Raw genomic sequence first — 25,502 nt, forward strand, 5'->3', positions numbered from 1 at the left:
GAAGACGGTTCTGTGCCTTCTCCTTCTCTTGTAATAAAGATTTATGAAATTTAAAAGTCTCCTGGAATATAATTTATTTTACTTCCTAATTTTAGATAGTTACGTGAAGATATACGTATGTACTCCGGAAAACTCATACCATGTGTAAGAGCTCTATACACCGATATCGCATTCCCTCTTTCCTACTCCAGTCACGAATACTTTGCTGATGAATCAGTTCAAATATCTCTGATCTTACGTTCATTGTACTTTTTCGAGATAAGAGGCCTATTCAAAAAGTTACGTAACATTCGCAATTTCATGCCAATCGTGTGTTGGAGCGAAAGGCTGTTGGCATCCCTGCACACCCCTATTTTTAATGTGCATCTGCCGGAAGTTTTTTTGTTGTACATCTGTTAGTTATTTTTCAGTGCTGCATTGACTAGACCATTGTGTCGCAGAGTTTGCGAATTTAGAGATGGCAGAGTTAGAGGAGCGTTAAATTTGGCGTGAAACTCAACAAAACCTTTACAGATACACACCAAATGATACACGTAGCCTACGGTGATGAGTTCTTAAACCGTACTCGGTGCTACGATTGGTTCACACGGTTTAAAAACTGCCAGACGAAAGTTAAATACGACCCTCTGTGAGGACGCCATTCTACATGTACCGACGACGCGCATGTCAGGAAAGTCAACGAAATTGTGCTTGCCAGTTGAAGATTGACCGTCCTATGGGTTGCAGAAAAATGTAACAATTCAGTTGGATCATGTCATGTAATCCTGACACAGCATCTTGCAATGCATCGTGTTGTCCCAGGGCTCATGATTCGAGAACAGAAAGACCTCCACCTCTCAGTCTGCGAAGAGCTTGTGTATCTTGCAAATGAGAACGAGATGTCCCTTAAGAGAATCATGACGTGATGAGACGTGGATCTACGGTTATGATGTTGAGATCAAGGTCCAGTGTTCACAATGCGTCGGGAAAGGTTCTCCAAGACCAAAAAAACCTCGTCAGATCAGGTCAAGTGTCAAAGTCATGCTGACAGTTTTCTTTGACTCTTTTACTTCGAAGGATTAGTTCATCATGAATTCGTGCCACAGGGACAAACTGTTAATCGATGGTACTATCGGGACGTGTTGCGACGCCTGCGAGAAAATGCTAGAAGGAAACGGCCTCAAATGCGGGTAGCCAATTCATGGCTGTTGTATCACGATAACGCACCAGCACATTCGTCCCTGTTAGTGAGTGACTATTGCATAAAAAACGAAAATCACTGTGTTGCCTCATGCTCCACACTCTCCACACCTGGCCCCTGCGGACTGCTTTTTGTTTCCAAAGTTGAAAACTCCGTTGAAAAGACGAAAACTTGCAACGATAGACGGGATAAAAGAAAATTCGCAGACTGCGCGTGGCGCGAACCAGCAAGAGGTGTACCAAGACTGCTTCCGGAATTGGTAACAACGTTGGGAGCATTGTATCGATTGTGGAGGACAGAATTTCGAAGGACACAATGCACAATAAGTAAAAGGTAAAAGTATACAAAAAGTTGTGGATAAAGTTCCTGAATTTTTTGAGCAGACCTCGTATACTGGTTGATTTCAGGGAACATATGTTTTCGGAATGTCAACAGTGAACTACATTGTGATGCAGAACGCATCTCTCGCAGCTTATGGCGTTTGAGTTGGCTGAGAATCTCGGTGACGTTCTTGCGCACCCCACTGTCGCCAGTACCACGACCAATTAACTCCATTGTAGCATTCATTCTTACAGAGACCATAAAAATAAGTGTGTTACAACAATTAAGAGACGTAATACCGCTGAAATTATGTTTGGAGAAATAGAAGTATTAAAATATTCATTAACTTAACAAACACTAATCGAAGCAACAGAACAAATAATGGTTAAATACACCCATACCCAATTTATGTGTGATATTAACTTACGATGACTATTAAAAGTCTTATCTTTTAAAGATGAGACACATCAATAACTACCATCACAGTAAATTTCTCTTGAATGAAGAGTTTAAATGTATATTTATTTTATTTTCACACGTCTGCGTTTTCTGTAAAGTCATATTTTCTTGAGTTTAGATCTGTACCCGATAATTATCCACCATGGATCCCAGAACGGTAGCCCTTAACGTACAGGTAAGTGCGTGACTCACAATGCATACGGCATACGTTCTCCTGGAACACGGCAGAGAGATGCGGGCAGGTACCTCGCTTCACTTGTTACATGCTCCACTCTCAACGTTTTCTCTCTAAATGTTATCAAACGTCCCTCTATCGTAGGGCAAACCTGTCGATTCAATTCAGAATGAATAACATGATCCCTTAGACTTTCGGATGAACAGCGTTCCGCCACTTGCAGTACTGCAGACTGTTTTCGTAGGGAGTGAATTCCTGTGGCAGAAGAGTGCCCTCAATATTCTCCCTGACCAGCCCCGTTTCTCTTTCGCTTTCACATCTGTTTTGCGTCAGTCCCGAGTTTAGAGTTAGCATTCGCGCCGTGAACAGACTTAGCCGTGTCCTTTAAGTTTATGTGCTGCTGACAGCTCGGATGCTGCGCATAGCACAAGGGAGAGGAGGCAGTCACTCGTGTCTAAATGGCTCCTGCTTTCCTACCCCTCGTTAACGGAATACTCATTCTCATTTGCAGTCATTAACTCAATTCTGCATTTCCCAGACTAACATCTATAACCTGGATAGTATTGCCTGTATTGATATAATGTAAAGGAATGATGTGGTAGAAATATCTAATATATTGGCTTCTTGCAGCCACATTTACTTGTGAATGAGTTTTGCGCCTGATATTTTGCATCAATCCCCCGGTAATAAAACTAGCCTTTTTGTGTGTGAATTGACAGCCGCACTCAGTTTATTAAGAGAAATAGTTTCCCCGATTATGCCTTACTATTTTGAAATAATTTATTTTATTAATACTCTTCACCTTTGTTTTTCCTGTAGTAAATGCAGTGTACGACGTCGAATAATTTCTTACTATGTAAGAATTATTCGCGGTTGGAAAATTTCAAATTCAAATGAAGGCTGACGGTCATGGTTACACTTATACGCTACAAGTTTTTTAGTTCCTGTGATGATCCACAGTCTCTAAACACTTTCTAAAAGAAACATTGCAAAAGAATCTGATAATTATACTATTTAATACGTGACATCACGTATGTGCCAAAATGACTTACAGATGCTATTAACTAATCACAAGATTTAAATAAAGTATGTTTACGTGATAGCTTACATCATCATCTTCCCTTTTATACTGTGGTATGTAGTCTCAATAGGTAATTTATCTGCACTTCTCATAAACGATAGCATTAGGCTTCAATAATTTCAACTGTTTGTAGCGTTTATGAATGCCTTTTGTAGACAGGGGTTTCTGTCATCAATTTGTTCCTCTAAGCCTTCTCTGCAATACACTGGAGTTTGTGTCAGTTTCATTTTGTTACACCTATAACAACTGTGCTCTTTTCATCAATGGTCTGTGTGCTGCATATGAATCAAATATTTCTCCGATGTGAAGAATCTGTGGTTTGTAACAGAACCAAGTAACTCACAAACAAACGCTATCTGACTTCATTGTGAGCAAAATAAATTAAACGAACAACACACGCTTTAAAGACGGAAAAATCAGATATAGTATTATAAATTAACCATTACTGAATATAAATACAATTTGTAAGATCCTAACAATATAAGTAGTTTAGTAGTCAGTATTGAATACAACATCGCTGTGGAATTCGGAAGTAGAGTCCGTACTGTAATCGTTATAATCTAATACGAAACAGTGAATGTCTGCTGGTATATGACTTAAAGTTGGTTTAATTACGTTGCGGTTAGAAATATTTGAACAACGAATGTTTTACCAAGACGTGTTAGACCCCTTGAGATAATAATGCATTCGAAATAGTCAGTAAACCATGAATAAACACACTTTTGCAGGGTCATGGACAACCTCCCTCCCAACAGTGTCCTTCATTAAGATCAAGATTCGTAGTTAAAAATGGTTGCACCATAACGGATTTATGTATTATTAAAACGGGATATACTATTTGCGAAATTAAACACGCTATAAAAATGGCCAAATTCAAGCACCAACTGAGACAACGGCAGAGTCTCGTAACATGCAGTCACCACATGGTCGCAAATAGTTCAAATGGTTCTGAGCGCTATGGGACTTAACATCTGAGGTCATCAGTCCCCTAGAACTTAGAACTACTTAAACCTGTCTAACCTAAGGACAACACACACACCCATGCCCGAGGCAGGATTCGAACCTGCGACAGTAGCGATCGCGCGGTTCCTGACTGAAGCGCCTAGAACCGCTCGACCACACCGGTCGGCTCGCAAATACTATGCCAACGTTCACGGATGTAGCCAATAAAGGATCAGGAAGGTTAAAATGAAACATAGTACCTGAGTTGAAATTATACAGTCCTGGAAATGGAAAAAAGAACACATTGACACCGGTGTGTCAGACCCACCATACTTGCTCCGGACACTGCGAGAGGGCTGTACAAGCAATGATCACACGCACGGCACAGCGGACACACCAGGAACCGCGGTGTTGGCCGTCGAATGGCGCTAGCTGCGCAGCATTTGTGCACCGCCGCCGTCAGTGTCAGCCAGTTTGCCGTGGCATACGGAGCTCCATCGCAGTCTTTAACACTGGTAGCATGCCGCGACAGCGTGGACGTGAACCGTATGTGCAGTTGACGGACTTTGAGCGAGGGCGTATAGTGGGCATGCGGGAGGCCGGGTGGACGTACCGCCGAATTGCTCAACACGTGGGGCGTGAGGTCTCCACAGTACATCGATGTTGTCGCCAGTGGTCGGCGGAAGGTGCACGTGCCCGTCGACCTGGGACCGGACCGCAGCGACGCACGGATGCACGCCAAGACCGTAGGATCCTACGCAGTGCCGTAGGGGACCGCACCGCCACTTCCCAGCAAATTAGGGACACTGTTGCTCCTGGGGTATCGGCGAGGACCATTCGCAACCGTCTCCATGAAGCTGGGCTACGGTCCCGCACACCGTTAGGCCGTCTTCCGCTCACGCCCCAACATCGTGCAGCCCGCCTCCAGTGGTGTCGCGACAGGCGTGAATGGAGGGACGAATGGAGACGTGTCGTCTTCAGCGATGAGAGTCGCTTCTGCCTTGGTGCCAATGATGGTCGTATGCGTGTTTGGCGCCGTGCAGGTGAGCGCCACAATCAGGACTGCATACGACCGAGGCACACAGGGCCAACACCCGGCATCATGGTGTGGGGAGCGATCTCCTTCACTGGCCGTACACCACTGGTGATCGTCGAGGGGACACTGAATAGTGCACGGTACATCCAAACCGTCATCGAACCCATCGTTCTACCATTCCTAGACCGGCAAGGGAACTTGGTGTTCCAACAGGACAATGCACGTCCGCATGTATCCCGTGCCACCCAACGTGCTCTAGAAGGTGTAAGTCAACTACCCTGGCCAGCAAGATCTCCGGATCTGTCCCCCATTGAGCATGTTTGGGACTGGATGAAGCGTCGTCTCACGCGGTCTGCACGTCCAGCACGAACGCTGGTCCAACTGAGGCGCCAGGTGGAAATGGCATGGCAAGCCGTTCCAGCATCTCTACGATTGTCTCCATGGGAGAATAGCAGCTTGCATTGCTGAGAAAGATGGATATACACTGTACTAGTGCCGACATTGTGCATGCTCTGTTGCCTGTGTCTATGTGCCTGTGGTTCTGTCAGTGTGATCATGTGATGTATCTGACCCCAGGAATGTGTCAATAAAGTTTCCCCTTCCTGGGACAATGAATTCACGGTGTTCTTATTTCAATTTCCAGAAGTGTATATTCGGTTTAAAACCCAATGCACACAAACGTTGGCCCCCAGGAAGGTTAAATTGAAACATAGTACCTGAGTTGAAATTATACATTTTGTTTAAAACCCAATGCACACAAACGTTGGCCCCTTGGCATCACAAAAATACGCGATGCAAAAGTCAGACACATAAGCATCGCACAAAATCAGTTTTACACACGACACAGGCAAAATCATTGAATAAACTGAACCAAAGGAAAGAGTGACTAAACTGACCGCACAAAGTTTCGGATTAAGTGAGAAGAGTTCGATACTGTAACCAGACTCGTGTCTACTGACTTCACAAATACGCAAATCGTTTGAAACACTACCCGCGTGAATATATGTTCAATTCCGAAATTCATAGCAAGTTTAGGAACAAAACGTTAGTCGTGGAATGCGAACATTTCGTGAATATTTTAACAGAGTAACCTTGCATATGAGTAATACCTTCAGATTATCGCAATAAATAGAACTGCCTCAGCAACACTGTAGGTACCTCTAACACCAGTCAGCTGTCGACGCATACGAATCACAAGAAACGGAACGTCGATTCCAAAGCTACTAGCTGGCGTGCTCCGTGCCAAAGCGCCAATATGCCCGGAAACTCCTTGACAAACATCACAGAGATAATCAAAGACCAGTTCACGAGATAAAGAAAGAATACAATTTGAAGATCTGGAAGTGACTGCACAACATATAAACTTCACAACCTGATTACGTGTGACTCAGTGAACACATAACACGACGTTGTACTGAATGACTAAATTCATTTTGTAGAGGGAGTGGTTGTCTGATAACGCATAGCTTGACCCCTGTATGGCTTCGAAATTTGAGAACAATTGTATCAAATTGTCAATGGACTGTCCTGGGTGTCCAAAATGGTGTGGAACCCAATGACCGCATGAATAATGTGGATGAGAGATTAGCAATTGGCAATTTTTCTGGGCATGTGCTGCATGTTTTCGGAATCCTGTACTCTCATTCTAAATGGATAGTATCCGGCACCAGTCCAATAATGTTGGTGACAGTATTGTGAAATCTGCTAGTAAATATACGTCAAATGACTGAAATAATGCTCTCATACAGCAAATTGTTGGGGAGTGGCAGGGTTCAGTGGAAGTGTATGCGTTAGATGTGCGTTGGTGTCTGGCCGTCTTCACAGTTTTCTACGACGATCAGGAAGGGCCAAATTGAACTCCAACTAGTCACTAACGAGAACCAGACGACACTGTTCTAGTTTCCATTCCAAGCGCCCCATTACTCACGTTCTTCGCACGCTATGGTGATGGTGGGTTTTTACTACTGTCAGCAATGGAAGCGGGCAGACCATATTGATCATATGGATGCAATGACTTACCATCTGGGTCGCCAGAGTCACCCATGCGGCTTGCAAAGAGACAGTGCGCAGTTGCGTCGTACTCTCCTCAGAATAGCTATGAACCATAATTAGCAATTACGTCCAGTATCATCATCCCATAGTGCTTACCTTGTGATAGAGAGGTAAATGGTCAATGTTTTATCGATACTGATAGAGTCTTCGACACTGTTAAAAGGTAGTTTGCTGTATATTGTGTGCTGCACCTAAGAATAGTTAATTGTCAGACCGGTATTCGACCATATAGAATACCATATGTTGACCTCACATAGAGTGAATAGGGAGTCGCGGATGGAGAACAGTTGTTTTCTTCGTGTTTTACTGCCCTGTTCGCACATATCGATAAAACGAATATCGCAATAGGCTAATTTGAGGCCGCTGTATCTAAATTCCACTTTAAAATAATTTCGTTTCTAACTGAAAATAGACCAACGTTTCCTCTGGACAGAGTGCGTTGCATCAAAGGCGTGAACAGTATTTGATTGGGATTACTCCATCTAACAATGCAGATATAAAGATTCAAATATCGTCCAGAAACGTCAGAGAAAATCTCTCTAGTAAATATCACTCTGAGAACTACGACAAAATATGGCCAGTTTCTCCCAAATTTTTGCAACATATGAAGATAATAACTTATACTGAGACTTCTAGTACTCTTATCATTCCATTCGCATCACTGGTTCAGTCTTCTTTTCTTAAAACAAGTTTTTTATTCTACACAAATGTATATTTTTATATAAAAGATGTATACTTGTCAGTACTGACAGACTTTTCGCCATGATCACCCGTCGCTACGCACTCGGGTTGACGTGGTAGACACTCCTTGGTCTCATGCTGTTAGAAAGCGAGCAGTGGATGAGTCTGACGAGCAAAAATCCGCGAAACAATAAATACTCTTTGGAAAATGATATATTCTATGACACAAAATTTACCGTGCTTTTGGAAATGCGTTATTGTTTCACTAATCCGAAATAATACGACGCTAGCGTGGTTTCGTCATTCAGACTTTAATAGCGACGTGTAGTGTGAAATAGATCAGTTTTCCGTCTCTCAGCGCGTTTTCGTCATTCACAAATTACCGATAATCAACAGAGACGCAAAGAAAATAAAATGTCCAGCTAGACGTAAAGATAAAAAACTCGTAACTAACAAATGAATAATCGAACAGTACACTGCAGTGACTTCGGATAAACATTTCACATATTTAACTTGAGTGTAATCCTTTTCATAATGTAACGTGTTTTACTCAAACACTTCACTGACACCTAATCAAATGAAGTAACTTCCATTCCTTTCCAGCACTGGCCCCGTATTGTTACTTGTGAAGCTAATGTTACAGCCAGTATCGATGGAACAATGTGAGGATTGTATAAGTTAGTATATTCACTAATATGGTACAGTTGAAAAGTCATAAAAAATATAGATTGTTCTGTGAGAACTAAGTGTTCCACATCGTGCATTATATTGAGATACCTGCCAAACACAATCACCCACTACCATCCACCACAGACTGTTAGAAACACGTTGAGGACTCTATCACTGTTACACTGCATCGTGAATGATAAAATAAAAGCATTTTCATATATTCTGTAAAATTCGTAAGCCATATATTATTTGGCTTTACCTAAGAGTATTTATTGCTCCTTACTTTGTACTACGACCAAACTACCTTACTAAGAGGATAACTACGGTCACAGTATCGTTAATGAGATATACCTCTCTGTGCATTTCATATCTAGAATTTTACTCATGCCTCCTCCCATACCACACATTCTGATCCTGGCAGCACCGGGTTTCTAAGCTAGTTGATTATATCTGTTGTCATTCATATATGAGACCAACCACCGACATTTCAGGCTGTCAGAGATTACAGCTTTATACGTACGTATTTCAAATATTTTCAAAAATTTTTTACACTTAGAACTTTCTGAAAGCTGTCTTGGTTGCTCTCTGAATTTGTTTCCGCGTCACGGCTGGAGCGAACGCCGGTCCTAAGTGCCGCCAAACCCCGCGACACGTCACAGTGCCCGTGCTGTGCTGCGCTCGGCGACCGTCTTCCTGGAATCAACATACACAGCGGCGGCTGTGTCGCTCCAGCAGAGCGTTTCACTTGTAAAAATACGCAGATCGGTGTTGCCAAGCCAGGTTACGCTTGCGTATCCGCGTTACAGTGTTTGTGCTGATTAAACAAGCTTTCCGACGGCGAGCAAACGTGTAACCGAATGTCGGCGTTTCCTCTTCGTCGTTCTCAGCTGGGGGAAGAGAGCACAAGTTTGCAGGATGAATAGCTGTCAACAAAAGGGAAAGCCGGATAACTTTATCCAGCTTTTTGATTTACTTAAAACTTTGCGATAAAGGCAAAAGAAAACATTGGCATCCGAATGTTAAAAGTGTGACTTCAATAAAAACTAAGCAACAAGGGGACTTATTGATGGAGAATGATAAAATGTCCCCGATTTGTTTTCTGATCATGTCATTTATAGTACTGGGTTCTTGACTGAGCATTGCAGAAGGGGCAAGAGGAGCAATTGAAGAATTCTGTAGGATGGCAGGAGTTCAAATGGTTCAAATAGCCCTGAGCACTATCGGACTTAACATCTGAGGTCATCAGTCCCCTAGAACTTAAAACTACTTAAACCTAACTAACCTAAGGACAGCACACACACCCATGCCCGAGGCAGGATTCCAACCTGCGACCGTAGCGGTCACGCGGTTCCAGACTGAAGCGCCTAGAACCACTCGGGCACAACGGCCGGCAGCAGCAGTTCCGTCAATGGCCAAAGGCCAGCAGAAACTATATATACACTCCTGGAAATGGAAAAAAGAACACATAGACACCGGTGTGTCAGACCCACCATACTTGCTCCGGACACTGCGAGAGGGCTGTACAAGCAATGATCACACGCACGGCGCAGCGGACACACCAGGAACCGCGGTGTTGGCCGTCGAATGGCGCTAGCTGCGCAGCATTTGTGCACCGCCGCCGTCAGTGTCAGCCAGTTTGCCGTGGCATACGGAGCTCCATCGCAGTCTTTAACACTGGTAGCATGCCGTGACAGCGTGGACGTGAACCGTATGTGCAGTTGACGGACTTTGATCGAGGGCGTATAGTGGGCATGCGGGAGGCCGGGTGGACGTACCGCCGAATTGCTCAACACGTGGGGCGTGAGGTCTCCACAGTACATCGATGTTGTCGCCAGTGGTCGGCGGAAGGTGCACGTGCCCGTCGACCTGGGACCGGACCGCAGCGACGCACGGATGCACGCCAAGACCGTAGGATCCTACGCAGTGCCGTAGGGGACCGCACCGCCACTTCCCAGCATATTAGGGACACTGTTGTTCCTGGGGTATCGGCGAGGACCATTCGCAACCGTCTCCATGAAGCTGGGCTACGGTCCCGCACACCGTTAGGCCGTCTTCCGCTCACGCCCCAACATCGTGCAGCCCGCCTCCAGTGGTGTCGCGACAGGCGTGAATGGAGGGACGAATGGAGACGTGTCGTCTTCAGTGATGAGAGTCGCTTCTGCCTTGGTGCCAATAATGGTCGTATGCGTGTTTGGCGCCGTGCAGGTGAGCGCCACAATCAGGACTGCATACGACCGAGGCACACAGGGCCAACACCCGGCATCATGGTGTGGGGAGCGATCTCCTACACTGGCCGTACACCACTGGTGATCGTCGAGGGGACACTGAATAGTGCACGGTACATCCAAACCGTCATCGAACCCATCGTTCTACCATTCCTAGACCGGCAAGGGAACTTGCTGTTCCAACAGGACAATGCACGTCCGCATGTATCCCGTGCCACCCAACGTGCTCTAGAAGGTGTAAGTCAACTACCCTGGCCAGCAAGATCTCCGGATCTGTCCCCCATTGAGCATGTTTGGGACTGGATGAAGCGTCGTCTCACGTGGTCTGCACGTCCAGCACGAACGCTGGTCCAACTGAGGCGCCAGGTGGAAATGGCATGGCAAGCCGTTCCACAGGACTACATCCAGCATCTCTACGATCGTCTCCATGGTAGAATAGCAGCCTGCATTGCTGCGAATGGTGGATATACACTGTACTAGTGCCGACATTGTGCATGCTCTGTTGCCTGTGTCTATGTGCCTGTGGTTCTGTCAGTGTGATCATGTGATGTATCTGACCCCAGGAATGTGTCAATAAAGTTTCCCCTTCCTGGGACAATGAATTCACGGTGTTCTTATTTCAATTTCCAGGAGTGTATAATTGTGTGTGTGTGTGTGTGTGTGTGTGTGTGTGTGTGTGTGTGAGTGAGTGAGTGTGTGTGTGTGTGTGTGTGTGCGCGCGCGCGCGCGCCCTCGTACTTGCGGTGTCGCACACTTGTATACAAAGCAGTTGAATGTAGATTAATTATAAACTTGTTTGCAGATGTGCATAGAAAACGTTGTATACAACGTACCAAATTTAACGACACATCACGTTAACTCTACCTATAAGAGATTATTGTGCGCATAAATTACGTATATTTCTTTTAATATTACTTTTAATCTTTCACATTGTTTGCAACGTATGTGTGGATAAACAAACACCTAATTATCTAAGCATTTCATCTTGTTCATGATTACTTTTGCAAATTTTTTCCTCATTCTAATGAACAGCGCATTTGCTATTGAAGCGTATCAGGATAATGAACGTAGACCGAAATGTAACTGCAACGGAAATTGTGTTTGTATAGGAGTTATTTTTTCACCACATGGAGAAAACATACGAATTATATCCTGATACAGACAGTTTAGCCTAGCTGTGTGGTTTTGTTTTTGAATTAATTCCATTATCCCTCCATTAAACGTGTTGTGAAGAGTGTTGGAATGATGACGTAAATGCATTAATTTAAACTACAGATCAGATTTCTTCGTGGACCGTCCGAGAGAAAGACAATATATTTAGCTGATCAGTGAGACGTGAATGCATATCGTGAAATATTAGTGCACTACCCATAACCCGGTTGGAGAGGAGTTACGTACAGGCCATTAGCGGCTCCAATAATCCTGGGGTGCGGAAACATGTTGATGGGCTCTTAGTATTCTCTAGGGAAACCTAAAAATCTTAAATTCCGACTGAATGCGTCTCCTGCATAATTCGAGTCGACTTATCCATTGCGTTGTCTCTCCTGGCAACATTAAGGAAGTTGATCAATACTACTTTACTTAAAAGCAAAACATAAGATGAATTTCCGGTCACCATTTCTGAACAAACTCTCCGTGAAACAGTAAAGGAAACTGAAGTTTCCCTTACTGGATGTGGACTCGCACAGAAATATAGACGGGATCCGTGTGTACAGTTAATTAACTACAAAATATTTCTTGCTTTCGTGGCCACTGCTTGACTAGTTCCCCGTTGCCCTTTCCCTCGGGATGTTCTGGCGACATTTAGTGATTTTTCCGACGTTTCGCCAGCACGAGACGATGTAGGTACGTTGAAACAACAATGCTCTAACGTCGGCCGTAGGTCCCGAGATAAAAGCCAACTAGCCATTATGTCAATTAATTTAGTTCTCAGTCCTGCTATAAGTACTATTACCTTATAAATCCATTAAAACAAAGAAGAAAGTATACTGCTGTTGGGGGTCTACAATACGTAGTCTGGGCTGATTCACTTCTCCAGTCAATACTACCCTGTACAAGCTATTTCATCTCTGCATAACTATTCTTACATTCATCTGATCTTGTATGAAGTCAAGTCTTGGTGTCTATTTACCATTTCTACCCTTCCTCCTCCCCCCCTCCCCCCACCACCAAATTATTTACTTCTATCACTGAGCTGACTAATCCTAGATCGTAATAATAGTATTTTCTTGATGACCAGTTTCGACTGCATGTAAAAGTCTTCTTGGGAATATGAGCACCATCATGGTGCTGCTGGCGGCTCCTCGGATGCTCAAGCGGCAACACGATCGTATAGTGTACTATCGTGTTGCCGCCCGCAGCTGCCGCGTGGTGCTCATGTTCTGAAGAAGACTCTTACAAGCAGTCGAAACCGGTCATCAATAAAACATTATTACGATCTAGGATGATGTTTTAATCCAGCTATATCGCCAGATCGTTGCTGCTCCTCTGGACTATGTTGTTCATATTTATGGCGCAGGATGTAACCTATCAATCCATAACTTCTTTTCGTCACGTTGTGTGACATATATCTTTCCCGTCCAGTTGGAATCAGTAGATCTTTGTTAGTGATCCAATGTAGCCATCTAATTTTCAACAATTTTCTGCAGTGCGACAGCCCGCAGCTCGTCGTCGTACGGTAGCGTTCTCGCTTCCCGCGCCCGGGTTCCCGGGTTCGATTCCCGGCGGGGTCAGGGATTTTCTCTGCCTCGTGATGGCTGGGTGTTGTGTGATGTCCTTAGGTTAGTTAGGTTTAAGTGGTTCTAAGTTCTAGGGGACTGATGACCATAGATGTTAAGTCCCATAGTGCTCAGAGCCATTTTTGCAGTGCGACGCATGAAAGGAAGTGGTAACTTCATTATAAAGTCAGTAGGTTAAGCAGACTTGGTTTATTGTAAACTGTATTTATTTCAATGTGATTGGCACAGCCAAATTTTACTAGAAGATCTCCGTAAAATTCAAATCTCCGTTTTGGAAACGTGTGTGAAAACTTCTGATAAATATTCGACATTCTTGAACTGTAATCCCATGATTCCGCCCATAGTAAATTCGGTATTAACATACATGTGTAGGGTATATACAGATGTACAGGAAACACACACACAGTGGCTACCATCGCAAATCTAAGGCTTCAAATTGGGATCTGCTTGGAAACCTCATATCGAGGCTGGAACGTTTTGCCAATTTCTTTCATTTCCATTGTGAGTTGTCATTCTGCGGCGGTTTATACGGTATTAGGAAATTAAAACAATGTGCCAGACCTGAATCTGGAACCTTTCCGTATGGAGGCAAGGAGAGTTACTGGCGGAAGCTAAGCTGTGATGGTCTGTCGTGACTGGATAGCTCAGTCGATCAGAGCATTGCCTGCAAAAGGCAAGAGGTTCACGTGCCGGCCTAGCACACTGTTTTAATCTTTCACAAAGTTTCATTACACCATCTACTGCCGAGTCGTTAAAATGTTGAACGTCTTAATGTTTTTCCATATCCTTTATTGCAAACAAAAGTTTCACAGAAGTGGGTGATTTTTGTTCGCCTTGCAATAGACGCTGCAGTAACTTCATTTTCTTGTAACCGCAGCCCCACTCGCACAGGGGATATTTGGTCGACTGTAACTGATGAAGGTGCTCTCGGTAATCGCCACGGTTATAGCAGAAATCAAATATTTACACGAGGTAATTCCTGTCATAGACGACTGAATGATATCAATGTGTTGGTTATATATTCGATTCTACTTTCACAAGTGCTGTCCCTTATATTCACACGAAACACGCAGTTTTCTGTTACAATTTGATCTCATTTGCAGACTTCGCTATGGATCCATAACTTCGTTACACTTTACCCCGTAGTGCCCTCACATTCTCTATATACGAGATATGTGAGAAGAGTAATGAGAGTGACAACACTGAGAGCGATCTGGTGACGCTGTGTTCTTCTGCCTGTGTAGACCGGTGTGTTCAACCTTTCCAGATGCTCAGGCGGAGTTTCAGCATAACATGATTTTTTAGAGCACCATCAGTCAAGTTTTCGTTGTGTGTTACGAAAATGGAACAGCGGAACTTAGAGCAACGTTACGCCATTTATTTTTGTGTTGGCCTCGGGGAAACCGCGAATGTGATGATTGAAACGTTGAAAGAGGTCTCTGAGAAACATTCATTATCAAGAGTACAAGCTTTTCGCTGGTACAAACAATTTTGGGAAGACCGAGAACGTGAAGATCGATTTTGCTCACAAGGACCTTTCACGGTAAAATTTCAACCAAATGTTTTACAAAGATTTCCTTGAAAGGCTCGGGGAATGGGTGAATGTAGAGAGACCGGACACTAAACAAGTAGTGCTGCATAATGACAACGCCGCATGTCACACTGCCTTTCCCACCATGACCTCAGAATGCATCCCTGTTGTTCCACAGCTTCCCTGTTCACCTGATCTGAGTCCTTCTGACCTATCTCTTTTCCCAGAATTGAAAAAGTCTTAAAACGTTGTCACACACACACACACACACACACAAATCGTCGCAATTGGGCTGCATTCAAATAATTGGAGCATTACATAATAATTAAACCACAAGCAGTGCTGTGTGGCAGCAGTAAAAGAGTGTCCAGAAGGAAATCCAGGGTAAAAAAAAAAAAATCCGCTGTAATGGACGCCGCCAGAGGCGGGGGTGTCACACCTGCTTTATCTCTTTTCCCAGAATTGAAAAAGTCTTAAAACGTTGTCATTTTTGACAGTGGAGAACAATCAAGAGAATGTGTGACTGAAGTGTCAAAGGCCGTAGGAGTCGAAGCCTACAGCACTGCTACCACGATTGGAAACTATGACTCTGCAGATGTATAGCTGCCTAACGGAACTATTTTCAACACAGTTTTTAAAAAAATAAAAATTTTGGTAGCTAAAAAATCAGTCTCGTTACTTTTCTCATACACCTCGTAATAAAATAACTTCGCCAACTCGTACTGTAGGGCGATGCTAACACTGATGAATTGGTCTTGCAGCCTCGACGCCCGTGGGTCCAGCCTGGAGGAGGCGGTGCACTCGGCCACCACGGACGACCTGGGGGCGCGGGCCAACTTCCAGGCGCTGTCCAGGCTGCCCGGCCGGCGGGCGGTGCTGCGCGTGCAGAACGTCAGCGTGGCCGACGAGGGCGTCTTCCGCTGCCGCATCGACTTCCGGAACTCGCCCACAGTCAACTTCCGCATCAACCTCACCATCGTCGGTATGTTGCACTTGCTTCCTTTATAAATCTTTGTGCGTACGTTCCCATTGTCAGTATGAGACTCCGCTGCGTTTTCCCTTCGCAAAAACTGTTGCCAAGAAAAAAAAAAAAAAAAACAGAAGTTCGTACCGTGACGCTAACCTCGCAGATTGTTAGTATAACTTCAGTAACTATCAAACCTACCCACCTAAACTTCATTATTTTTTTGTAGCACCACACGTAAAAGAAGTGCTAACTTGACCCTCAAGTAAACAGATTATGCAACTTCCGTTTACTACAAATTATATTTATTTCAGTATGAAAGTCTTTAACACGAATATTCAGAATAGGTTACCAGATAAGTCTGCGGCTCTAACACTTTTTAACGATATGAAGGACAGGCTGAGGAGAAATTTAAGGCTATTTGCCGCTGGTGCTGTGGTATTTTGGAAGCTGTCGTTGTTGAGTGACTGTGGGACAATACAGGATGATCTAGACAAAATTTGTAGTAGGTACGATGAATGGCAGGTTATGTAGAAAAAAGGAAGTTAATGCGGATGAGTAGGAAAAACAATCCCATAACGTTGGAACACAACATTAGTAGTATGCAGCTTAATACAGTCACATCCATTGTGACGGCTCAACGCTGCAAGGCGATATGAAATGGAACGACTGCGTCTGGTTGGTACTGGGGAAGGCGAGTGGTCGACTTCGGTTTATTGGGAGAATTTTGGGAAAGTGTACCTCATCTGCAAAGGAGACTGCGTAGAGAAAACTAGTGCAACCCATATTTGGATACGGCCCGAGTATTTGTGGTCCCCTCCATGGTTGATTATACGTGGACATCGAAGCGCTTCAGAAGCGGGCTGCTTGATTTGTTACTGGTAGGTTCGATCAACATGCAGATATTACGAAGACGAACTTCCTGAACTCAAGTGGGAAAGGCTGGAGGGAAGAGGACTTTCTATCCACGGAACACCATTGACAAAATTTAGGGTACCGGCATTCTACTCCCGCCAACCTACATTTCGCGTAAGGAGCTAGAAGACAAAATAAGAGAAATCAGTGCTCGTGCGGAGCCAAACAGACGGTCGCTTTTCCCTTCCTCTACTTGTGAACGGAACTGGAAAAGAAATTCCTTGTAGAGGTACAAGGTATCCTCTGCCACCCACCATATGGTGGCTGGCGGTGTATGTATGTGGATGTGAAGGGCAACGCTTAATAAACTCCAAAGATAAATTCTACAAAACTGCGCTCGGTTCTTCTTTAGATGGCGAAGTGGAGGCCGTAGACAACGGCCCTCAGGTTGATGTCGGGTTCCTTGACTTCAGGAAAGCACCTGACACGTTTCGCATTGCCGTTTAGTGACAAAAAGAGCTTGTCGAGTGTCGGAACAGATTTGCGACTGGATTGAAGACATCCTTCCACATAGAACTCAACATGTAGCCCTTAACGGAACAAAATCAATCGACAGATGTAAAGGTAACTTACTGAGCATCCCAAGGAAGTATTATAGGACCGTTACTGTTTCCAGTATACATAAATGATCTAGTAGAAAGCGTCGGATGCTTTTTAAGGCTGTTCGCAGATTATGCGGGTGTCCATAACAAATTGACGACGCCAGAAGATAGTAAAGATTTACAGAATGATCTCCAGAGAATTAATAAATGGTGCAAGCTTTGGTAGTTGACCATGAACGTAAATAAATGTAAAATATTGGTCATACATAGGAAACGAAATCCACTACTGTACAACTACACTATTGATGGCAAGCTGCTGGATACAGTATCTACCGTAAAATAGCTGGGAATAACTATCCAGAGCGACCGTAAGTGGAATAACCTCACAAAACAAATAATGGGAAACACAGATGCCAGACTCAGATTCATAGGAAGAATATTATGAAATGTAACTCACTCACGAAGGAAGTTGCATATAAGGCGCTTGTTCGACCGATTCTTATTGTTCATCTAACAGAGATCACAGCCAAGTAGGACTGATAGAAGAGAGAGACAGAGAGAGAGAGAAGGTCCAACGAAGAGCGGCGCGTTTCGTCACGGGATCGCTTAGACGGCCTGAGAGCGTCACGAACATGCTGAACAAACACCATTGGCAGACGTTACAAGAGAGGTGTTGCGCATCACGGATAGATTTTCTATTGATATTAGTAGAGAGCACTTTCCGGGAAGAGTCCTACAACATACACTCCTGGAAATTGAAATAAGAACATCGTGAATTCATTGTCCCAGGAAGGGGAAACTTTATTTGCACATTCCTGGGGTCAGATACATCACATGATCACACTGACAGAACCACAGGCACATAGACACAGGCAACAGAGCATGCACAATGTCGGCACTAGTACAGTGTATATCCACCTTTCGCAGCAATGCAGGCTGCTATTCTCCCATGGAGACGATTGTAGAGATGCTGGATGTAGTCCTGTGGAACGGCTTGCCATGCCATTTCCACCTGGCGCCTCAGTTGGACCAGCGTTCGTGCTGGACGTGCAGACCGCGTGAGACGACGCTTCATCCAGTCCCAAACATGCTCAATGGGGGACAGATCCGGAGATCTTGCTGGCCAGGGTTGTTGACGTACACCTTCTAGAGCACGTTGGGTGGCACGGGATACATGCGGACGTGCATTGTCCTGTTGGAACAGCAAGTTCCCTTGCCGGTCTAGGAATGGTAGAACGATGGGTTCGATGACGGTTTGGATGTACCGTGCACTATTCAGTGTCCCTCGACGATCACCAGTGATGTACGGCCAGTGTAGGAGATCGCTCCCCACACCATGATGCCGGGTGTTGGCCCTGTGTGCCTCGGTCGTATGCAGTCCTGATTGTGGCGCTCACCTGCACGGCGCCAAACACGCATACGACCATCATTGGCACCAAGGCAGAAGCGACTCTCATCGCTGAAGACGACACGTCTCCATTCGTCCCTCCATTCACGCCTGTCGCGACACCACTGGAGGCGGGCTGAACGATGTTGGGGCGTGAGCGGAAGACGGCCTAACGGTGTGCGGGACCGTAGCCCAGCTTCATGGAGACGGTTGCGAATGGTCCTCGCCGATACCCCAGGAGCAACAGTGTCCCTAATTTGCTGGGAAGTGGCGGTGCGGTCCCCTACGGCACTGCGTAGGATCCTACGGTCTTGGCGTGCATCCGTGCGTCGCTGCGGTCCGTTCCCAGGTCGACGGGCACGTGCACCTTCCGCCGACCACTGGCGACAACATCGATGTACTGTGGAGACCTCACGCCCCACGTGTTGAGCAATTCGGCGGTACGTCCACCCGGCCTCCCGCATGCCCACTGTACGCCCTCGCTCAAAGTCCGTCAACTGCACATACGGTTCACGTCCACGCTGTCGCGGCATGCTACCAGTGTTAAAGACTGCGATGGAGCTCCGTATGCCACGGCAAACTGGCTGACACTGACGGCGGCGGTGCACAAATGCTGCGTAGCTAGCGCCATTCGACTGCCAACACCGCGGTTCCTTGTGTGTCCGCTGTGCCGTGCGTGTGATCATTGCTTGTACAGCCCTCTCGCAGTGTCAGGAGCATGTATGGTGGGTCTGACACACCGGTGTCAATGTGTTCTTTTTTCCATTTCCAGGAGTGTATTACTTCCGCCCACTAACGTCTCGCGTAATTACCACGAGGAGAAAATTCGAGAAATTGGAGCCAATTCAGAGGCTTACCGACAATCATTTTTCCCACAGGCTATCCGCTAGTGGAACAGGGTTGGAGGGCTCAGTTAGTGGTACAAAAAGTACTCTGTGCCATACATCATTAGATGGCTTGCTGAGTATAAAGTACGAGGGCAGTTCAGTAAGTAAAGCAACACATTTTTTCTGAAACAGGGGTTGTTTTATTCAGCATTGAAATACACCAGGTTCTTCCCCAATCTTTTAGCTACACAACACTATTTTTCAACGTAATCTCCATTCAATGCTACGGCCTTACGCCACCTTGAAATGAGGGCCTGTATGCCTGCACGGTACCATTCCACTGGTCGATGTCGGAGCCAACGTCGTACAGCATCAATAACTTCTTCATCATCCGCGTAGGGCCTCCCACGGATTGCGTCCTTCACTGGGCCAAACATGGAAATCCGACGGTGCGAGATCGGGGCTGTAGGGTGCATGAGGAAGAACAGTCCACTGAAGTTTTGTGAACTCCTCTCGGGTGCGAAGACTTGTGTGAGGTATTGCGTTGTCATGAAGAAGGAGAAGTTCGTTCAGATTTTTGTGCCTACGAACACGCTGAAGTCGTTTCTTCAATTTCTGAAGAGTAGCACAATACACTTCAGAGTTGATCGTTTGACCATGGGGAAGGACATCGAACAGAATAACCCCTTCAGCGTCCCAGAAGACTGTAACCATGACTTTACCGGCTGAGGGTATGGCTTTAAACTGTTTCTTGGTAGGGGAGTGGGTGTGGCGCCACTCCATTGACTGCCGTTTTGTTTCAGGTTCGAAGTGATGAACCCATGTTTCATCACCTGTAACATTCTTTGACAAGAAATAGTCACCCTCAGTCACATGACGAGCAAGCAATTCCGCACAGATGGTTCTCCTTTGCTCTTTATGGTGTTCGGTTAGACAACGAGGGACCCAGCGGGAACAAACCTTTGAATATCCCAACTGGTGAACAGTTGTGACAGCACTACCAACAGAGATGTCAAGTTGAGCACTGAGTTGTTTGATGGTGATCCGTCGATCCTCTCGAACGAGTGTGTTCGCACGCTCCGCCATTGCAGGAGTCACAGCTGTGCACGGCCGGCCCGCACGCGGGAGATCAGACAGTCTTGCTTGACCTTGCGGCGATGATGACACACGCTTTGCCCAACGACTCACCGTGCTTTTGTCCACTGCCAGATCACCGTAGACATTCTGCAAGCGCCTAAGAATATCTGAGATGCCCTGGTTTTCCGCCAAAAGAAACTCGATCATTTCCCGTTGTTTGCAACGCACATCCGTTACAGACGCCATTTTAACAGCTCCGTACAGCGCTGCCACCTGTCGGAAGTCAATGAAACTATACGAGACGAAGCGGGAATGTTTGAAAATATTCCACAAGAAATATCCGGTTTTTTCAACCAAAATTGGCCGAGAAAAAAAATGTGTTGCATTACTTATTGAACTGCCCTCGTATATGTAGATGGAGGCTTGTTTACCTGATATCCTCCAAATCTGTCTCGAGCTGTTCCACTGAATTTCTCCTCATTAGGTTACGGCTTCTAACATGCCCTTCAAGACAGTGAAGCTTCGAGTAGCTTCGATAGTGCCACTGTGACGCAATAATAGTGTCTCAATACGCAGAATGCCTCCTCATTTATTAATCCAAACCAAAAAGAGGAAAAAGTTTTTCCTAGTCAGTCATACATGACAGCCAGTCTAAACTTACTAACCACAGTAACTATCGCGGAATCCGATAATACTCCTTTCAGTACAACGACATTCACAAAATAATGCAAGTATCTGTTTACCCGTTCCTTCGGTTCAAACAACATTTTCATTACTGCCAATTAAACTTCAGATAATTTTCATGATTAAAATGCACTTGGGATCAGTCATGGACGGCACAGACTGTTTTAGACAGTGCCTTGCTGTTTTCTACTTGGTTCCGCTGGGTGCTCTTCCATGACAGACTCTCAGTGTACATCAACTTTCGTAACATTAAATTGATTCCTTTGTTGCCTTTTTGGATCAGCTTTTAATAAGTCAAATTCTAATAATAAGAGGTGATCAAGTACTTTCCGTTTGAGGGCTTTGTAGCTGCGTATATGCAACGTAGCCGGATTCCTAAGCGGATATATAAGAACCGACATGTAGGAAAGGGATTAGTGTGACATTCGTGTATTTCCTACGGGTGTGGAGTAAATGTGGAAACTTAAACTACGGCGAAGTTATTACTAAATGCGTCCAAACAGGATCAATGTTATATCATTCTTTTCTTGGCTGCCCAAGGAAAAATGGGAATGAGCGTATGGCGTCATTGGCCGGGAGGTCCCTTACAGTGCAGGTCCGGCCGCCTTTTTGCAGGTCTTATTACATTCGACGCCACATTGGGCGACCTGCGTGCGGGACGGGGATGAAATGATGATGAAGTCAACACCCAGTCCCTGAATGGAGAAAATTCCCGACTCAGCCGTGAATCGAACCCTGGCCTCTTAGGACAGCAGTCGGTCACGCTGACAATTCTTTTTTTTCGATTACCACTTTTTTTTAAATCTGATTTTGTTCGTTTTCGTTCGTTTTATCTGCTCTGGGCGGACGTCGAAAGACACTCGTTTCAGTTCGTTGTTGATCCATTAACTCAGTTTTTTAGTTACAGAGGGCAGCTAGCCCTCTGACCGAACACGCTGAGCTACCGTGCCGGCATACCATTCAGCTATCGGGGAGGAAGCTGCCCAATGAGAAACACCGCTAGACATCTGATGGAGAATGTAGAATGTGTGTGGGGCAGCAGATCTGTTGAAATCCACCGTAGCGAAATGATGTCCCTAGTTCCCTGCTGAAGCCCCTTGATAACGCCCCTTCCCATACCCCAAATGTCGATATGTAGAAGTCACACAATGTGGGAGACACTCGAGCGCCCTCCCTGTAGTCCTCATCTCTCCACATGCGATTATCACGCCTTCAGTCCCTTAAAATACGGGGATGTGCCGCTGGCATTACGGACTTCTTCACGCATCGGGAGATCTTTAACTTGGTACGGTCTGCGGGACTATCACCTCAATGCTCACGGCAATTTTGTTTGATTGGCATATCCATTCTGGAATGTACGGCCCTCGTCTTGAAATGTTTTTGATCGCCTCTGATGTAAAGATATTAGTATCACTAATCTCTTCAGCATTGTCAGACTCGTTTCCTATTCAATTAAACATGAATATTATGCATTTTGGCGCCAAATCCGATCCGCAGTTTTCTACTATCTGTTGTGCTCAAGGGATCTAAGCCTAGAGCCTTCGCTTTCCCACATTTCCGTCCATGTGGAATGACCGTCTGTGTTTTGCGGAGTGAGTAATTTGTCTTGTCTCTCGGCTTGCACTGTTCTACAGGATGTGATGAAATACAGGTCACAAAGCTGCGTAGTCGCCGCAACTGCATACATTGCAAAGAAGATTTTTGCCACAGCGTGTTAGCTTGCGACAGTTTGTAGACTTTGCAACTGTGACGTAATGCTGTGAAAAGGTTCATGCGTTCTCCCTTTCTGCCGCGTACAGCGTTAAACTTCCTATAACTGCGAATGTAGTCAACAATACAGACTATTCAGATACTGTTAGAAGCTTATAGACATTAGTGCAGGTGAATGAGTTAGATTTCTTGGTGATAGGAACCCTATGGAGAATAAGAATCGACAAAACGGGCAAAGCTCGTCTAGAAAAGAAAGAAATGATCCCAAGAGTTTCACAAACAAGACAAACTAATTGAGTTTCTGTAATGTTGCTGAAATTCTGTACATGAATATAATGTTGGAGTTCACGTGAGGAAAGTCTTTTGGAAATTAGTGCCAGAAATCTTGTTTGAGGAGAAGTAGAGAAGGAGAAAGGAAGATTATTTTGAATTAATGAAGGAAGGACTTTCTTACAGCAGATGAACGATGAAATTTTACTTAAGATCCAGATTCGAAATTACACCCATAGCCTGAAAATTACAATCCACATCTACATCTAAAGAAGTTGTGGCAGTGCTTAACGTTTCATTTCATTTGTGAAATGCAGAGCATTATCATGGTAATAAACATAAGAAAATATTGAAAAAGCAACTTTGCGAAAATGTTGCAACATGCAGGAAAGAATTGTATTTAGTTGTTGAAGAACGGAACAATTAATCATAAGGAAAACAATTCCCACACGAAGATTCATTAAAGTAGCAATATCTTCGTTGTAAAATGTCATAGTAATTCATCAACCACTTTTCTCACTTTATTTGGTGTATTTAATTATTTTTTCTGAACAAACAATATGCGCAAATACGGGTACAATAAAGCGCATGTGGTAATGGTAAGCTGCATCTTCACGAAAAATGCCATACAGAAATGTTTTGAACAGCAAAATCTACGAGTGAAGACGTGTGAGGAGTAAAGTCGAAGGCTTAAAATTCAATCTCCACTACTAACTGAAGATGTCTAGGAATTTAAAGCTCCAAAGTCGGTAGTTTCCTTTTTATAGCCGGACAGGATGGCCGAGCGGTTCTAGGCGCTTCAGTCTGGAACCGCACGACCGCTACAGTCGCAGGTTCTAATCCTGCTTCGGGCATGGATGTGTGTGCTGTCCTTAGGTTAGTTAGGTTTGTTTATTGTTTAAAGCAGTGAGTTAGAACGAATATTAAATGTGTGGACCACATCTTAATACAGTAGAACAATATTAAGGGATAAATGGTGTTGTGGGTGTGTAACAAGATGGAAAGGCGGAGTTGGATGTTAAAAGTATATTTCTCAAGGTGGATATCAATATGTCTGATGGAACAGGATTGACATTATCGGATACGTACGACATGTTACACCTGGGTCAGGCACTAGAGTGTAGTTGATACGTGACGTCTCCAGCGCTTGTGATTTTTACATAACAACTAATTTGACAATTGCAATTCAACACTCACTTAATGAACTGAAAATAACATCACTGTTTAAACACCAGCTCATACGAGAGAACTGAACGGGAAATGCTGGAGAGGTATAGTCTGTTTTTAAACAGAAAAGCCAGCAGCACTTGTGGTGGAGGAATTTGTCTTTCCCAGAAGAACGCTAAAGCTGCTGTACTGGATGACTAAGAACAAATTTCCCTCTAGTATTGTAGAACAGTGTGCAGAGAATGACGTATATTCTGTCCAAATGCGTATCTTATGTTAGCGTTAGTAGTAATTCATATCGGTGTTTCATGTAATGTCAACGCACTTGGCACAACTTTGAAACGTAGAAAGTTGTGACAAATCTTAATGGTCGCCGGCCTTTACCTTGGAGGTATTTCTACACAAACTAGTGGTTAACACACACTGTGGTAAATAAACAACAGCCCACTCTCCCTCGGCAGAGTGTAGCGCAGAGTGATTCGCAAGGCGAACTGCGGAGAAGTTGGTATAACTTTGTGAAATACCGTCTGGTTGCTCATTGTAACATAGTGCGATAGAGTGAAAGGTGTCTTCCCTTTTCGCTCTTTATGTTGCAGATCTATGAAGGAGGGAAGTGGATGACCACTGACCGACGACCTACCTGTGCTCACGTTTCTAACCTACACCTCCTCCTTTCAAGCTTGTTAACCGCAAAACACCATTTATGCCTTAATGATATTCTGCTTCACTTAGATATTGTACAAACATTTCATATTTGCTTATTAACCCACGTTATTTAGAAACATATGTTCATTTTATGGTATTAAAATACTATTTTTATTAACTTGCTTTTTTCCTTCCCATGCTACGTGGAAGTTACTAATCCTAGA

At 44.6% G+C, this 25,502-nt stretch overlaps 1 protein-coding gene across 1 annotated transcript in view; it reads left to right on the forward strand.

Annotated features, from left to right (window-relative positions):
• The window catches only part of LOC126188598 (hemicentin-2-like), a 1,730,700-nt gene that overhangs the window by 680,016 nt on the left and 1,025,182 nt on the right, over positions 1 to 25,502 (forward strand). Inside the window, exon 3 of the mRNA XM_049930200.1 lies at positions 15,852 to 16,072. Within this exon, the coding sequence (XP_049786157.1) occupies positions 15,852 to 16,072 (221 nt within the window). The remainder of the gene's footprint in view (positions 1 to 15,851; positions 16,073 to 25,502) is intronic.

Source organism: Schistocerca cancellata, chromosome 5 (genome assembly GCF_023864275.1).
Source record: "Schistocerca cancellata isolate TAMUIC-IGC-003103 chromosome 5, iqSchCanc2.1, whole genome shotgun sequence".
NCBI lineage: Eukaryota > Metazoa > Arthropoda > Insecta > Orthoptera > Acrididae > Schistocerca > Schistocerca cancellata.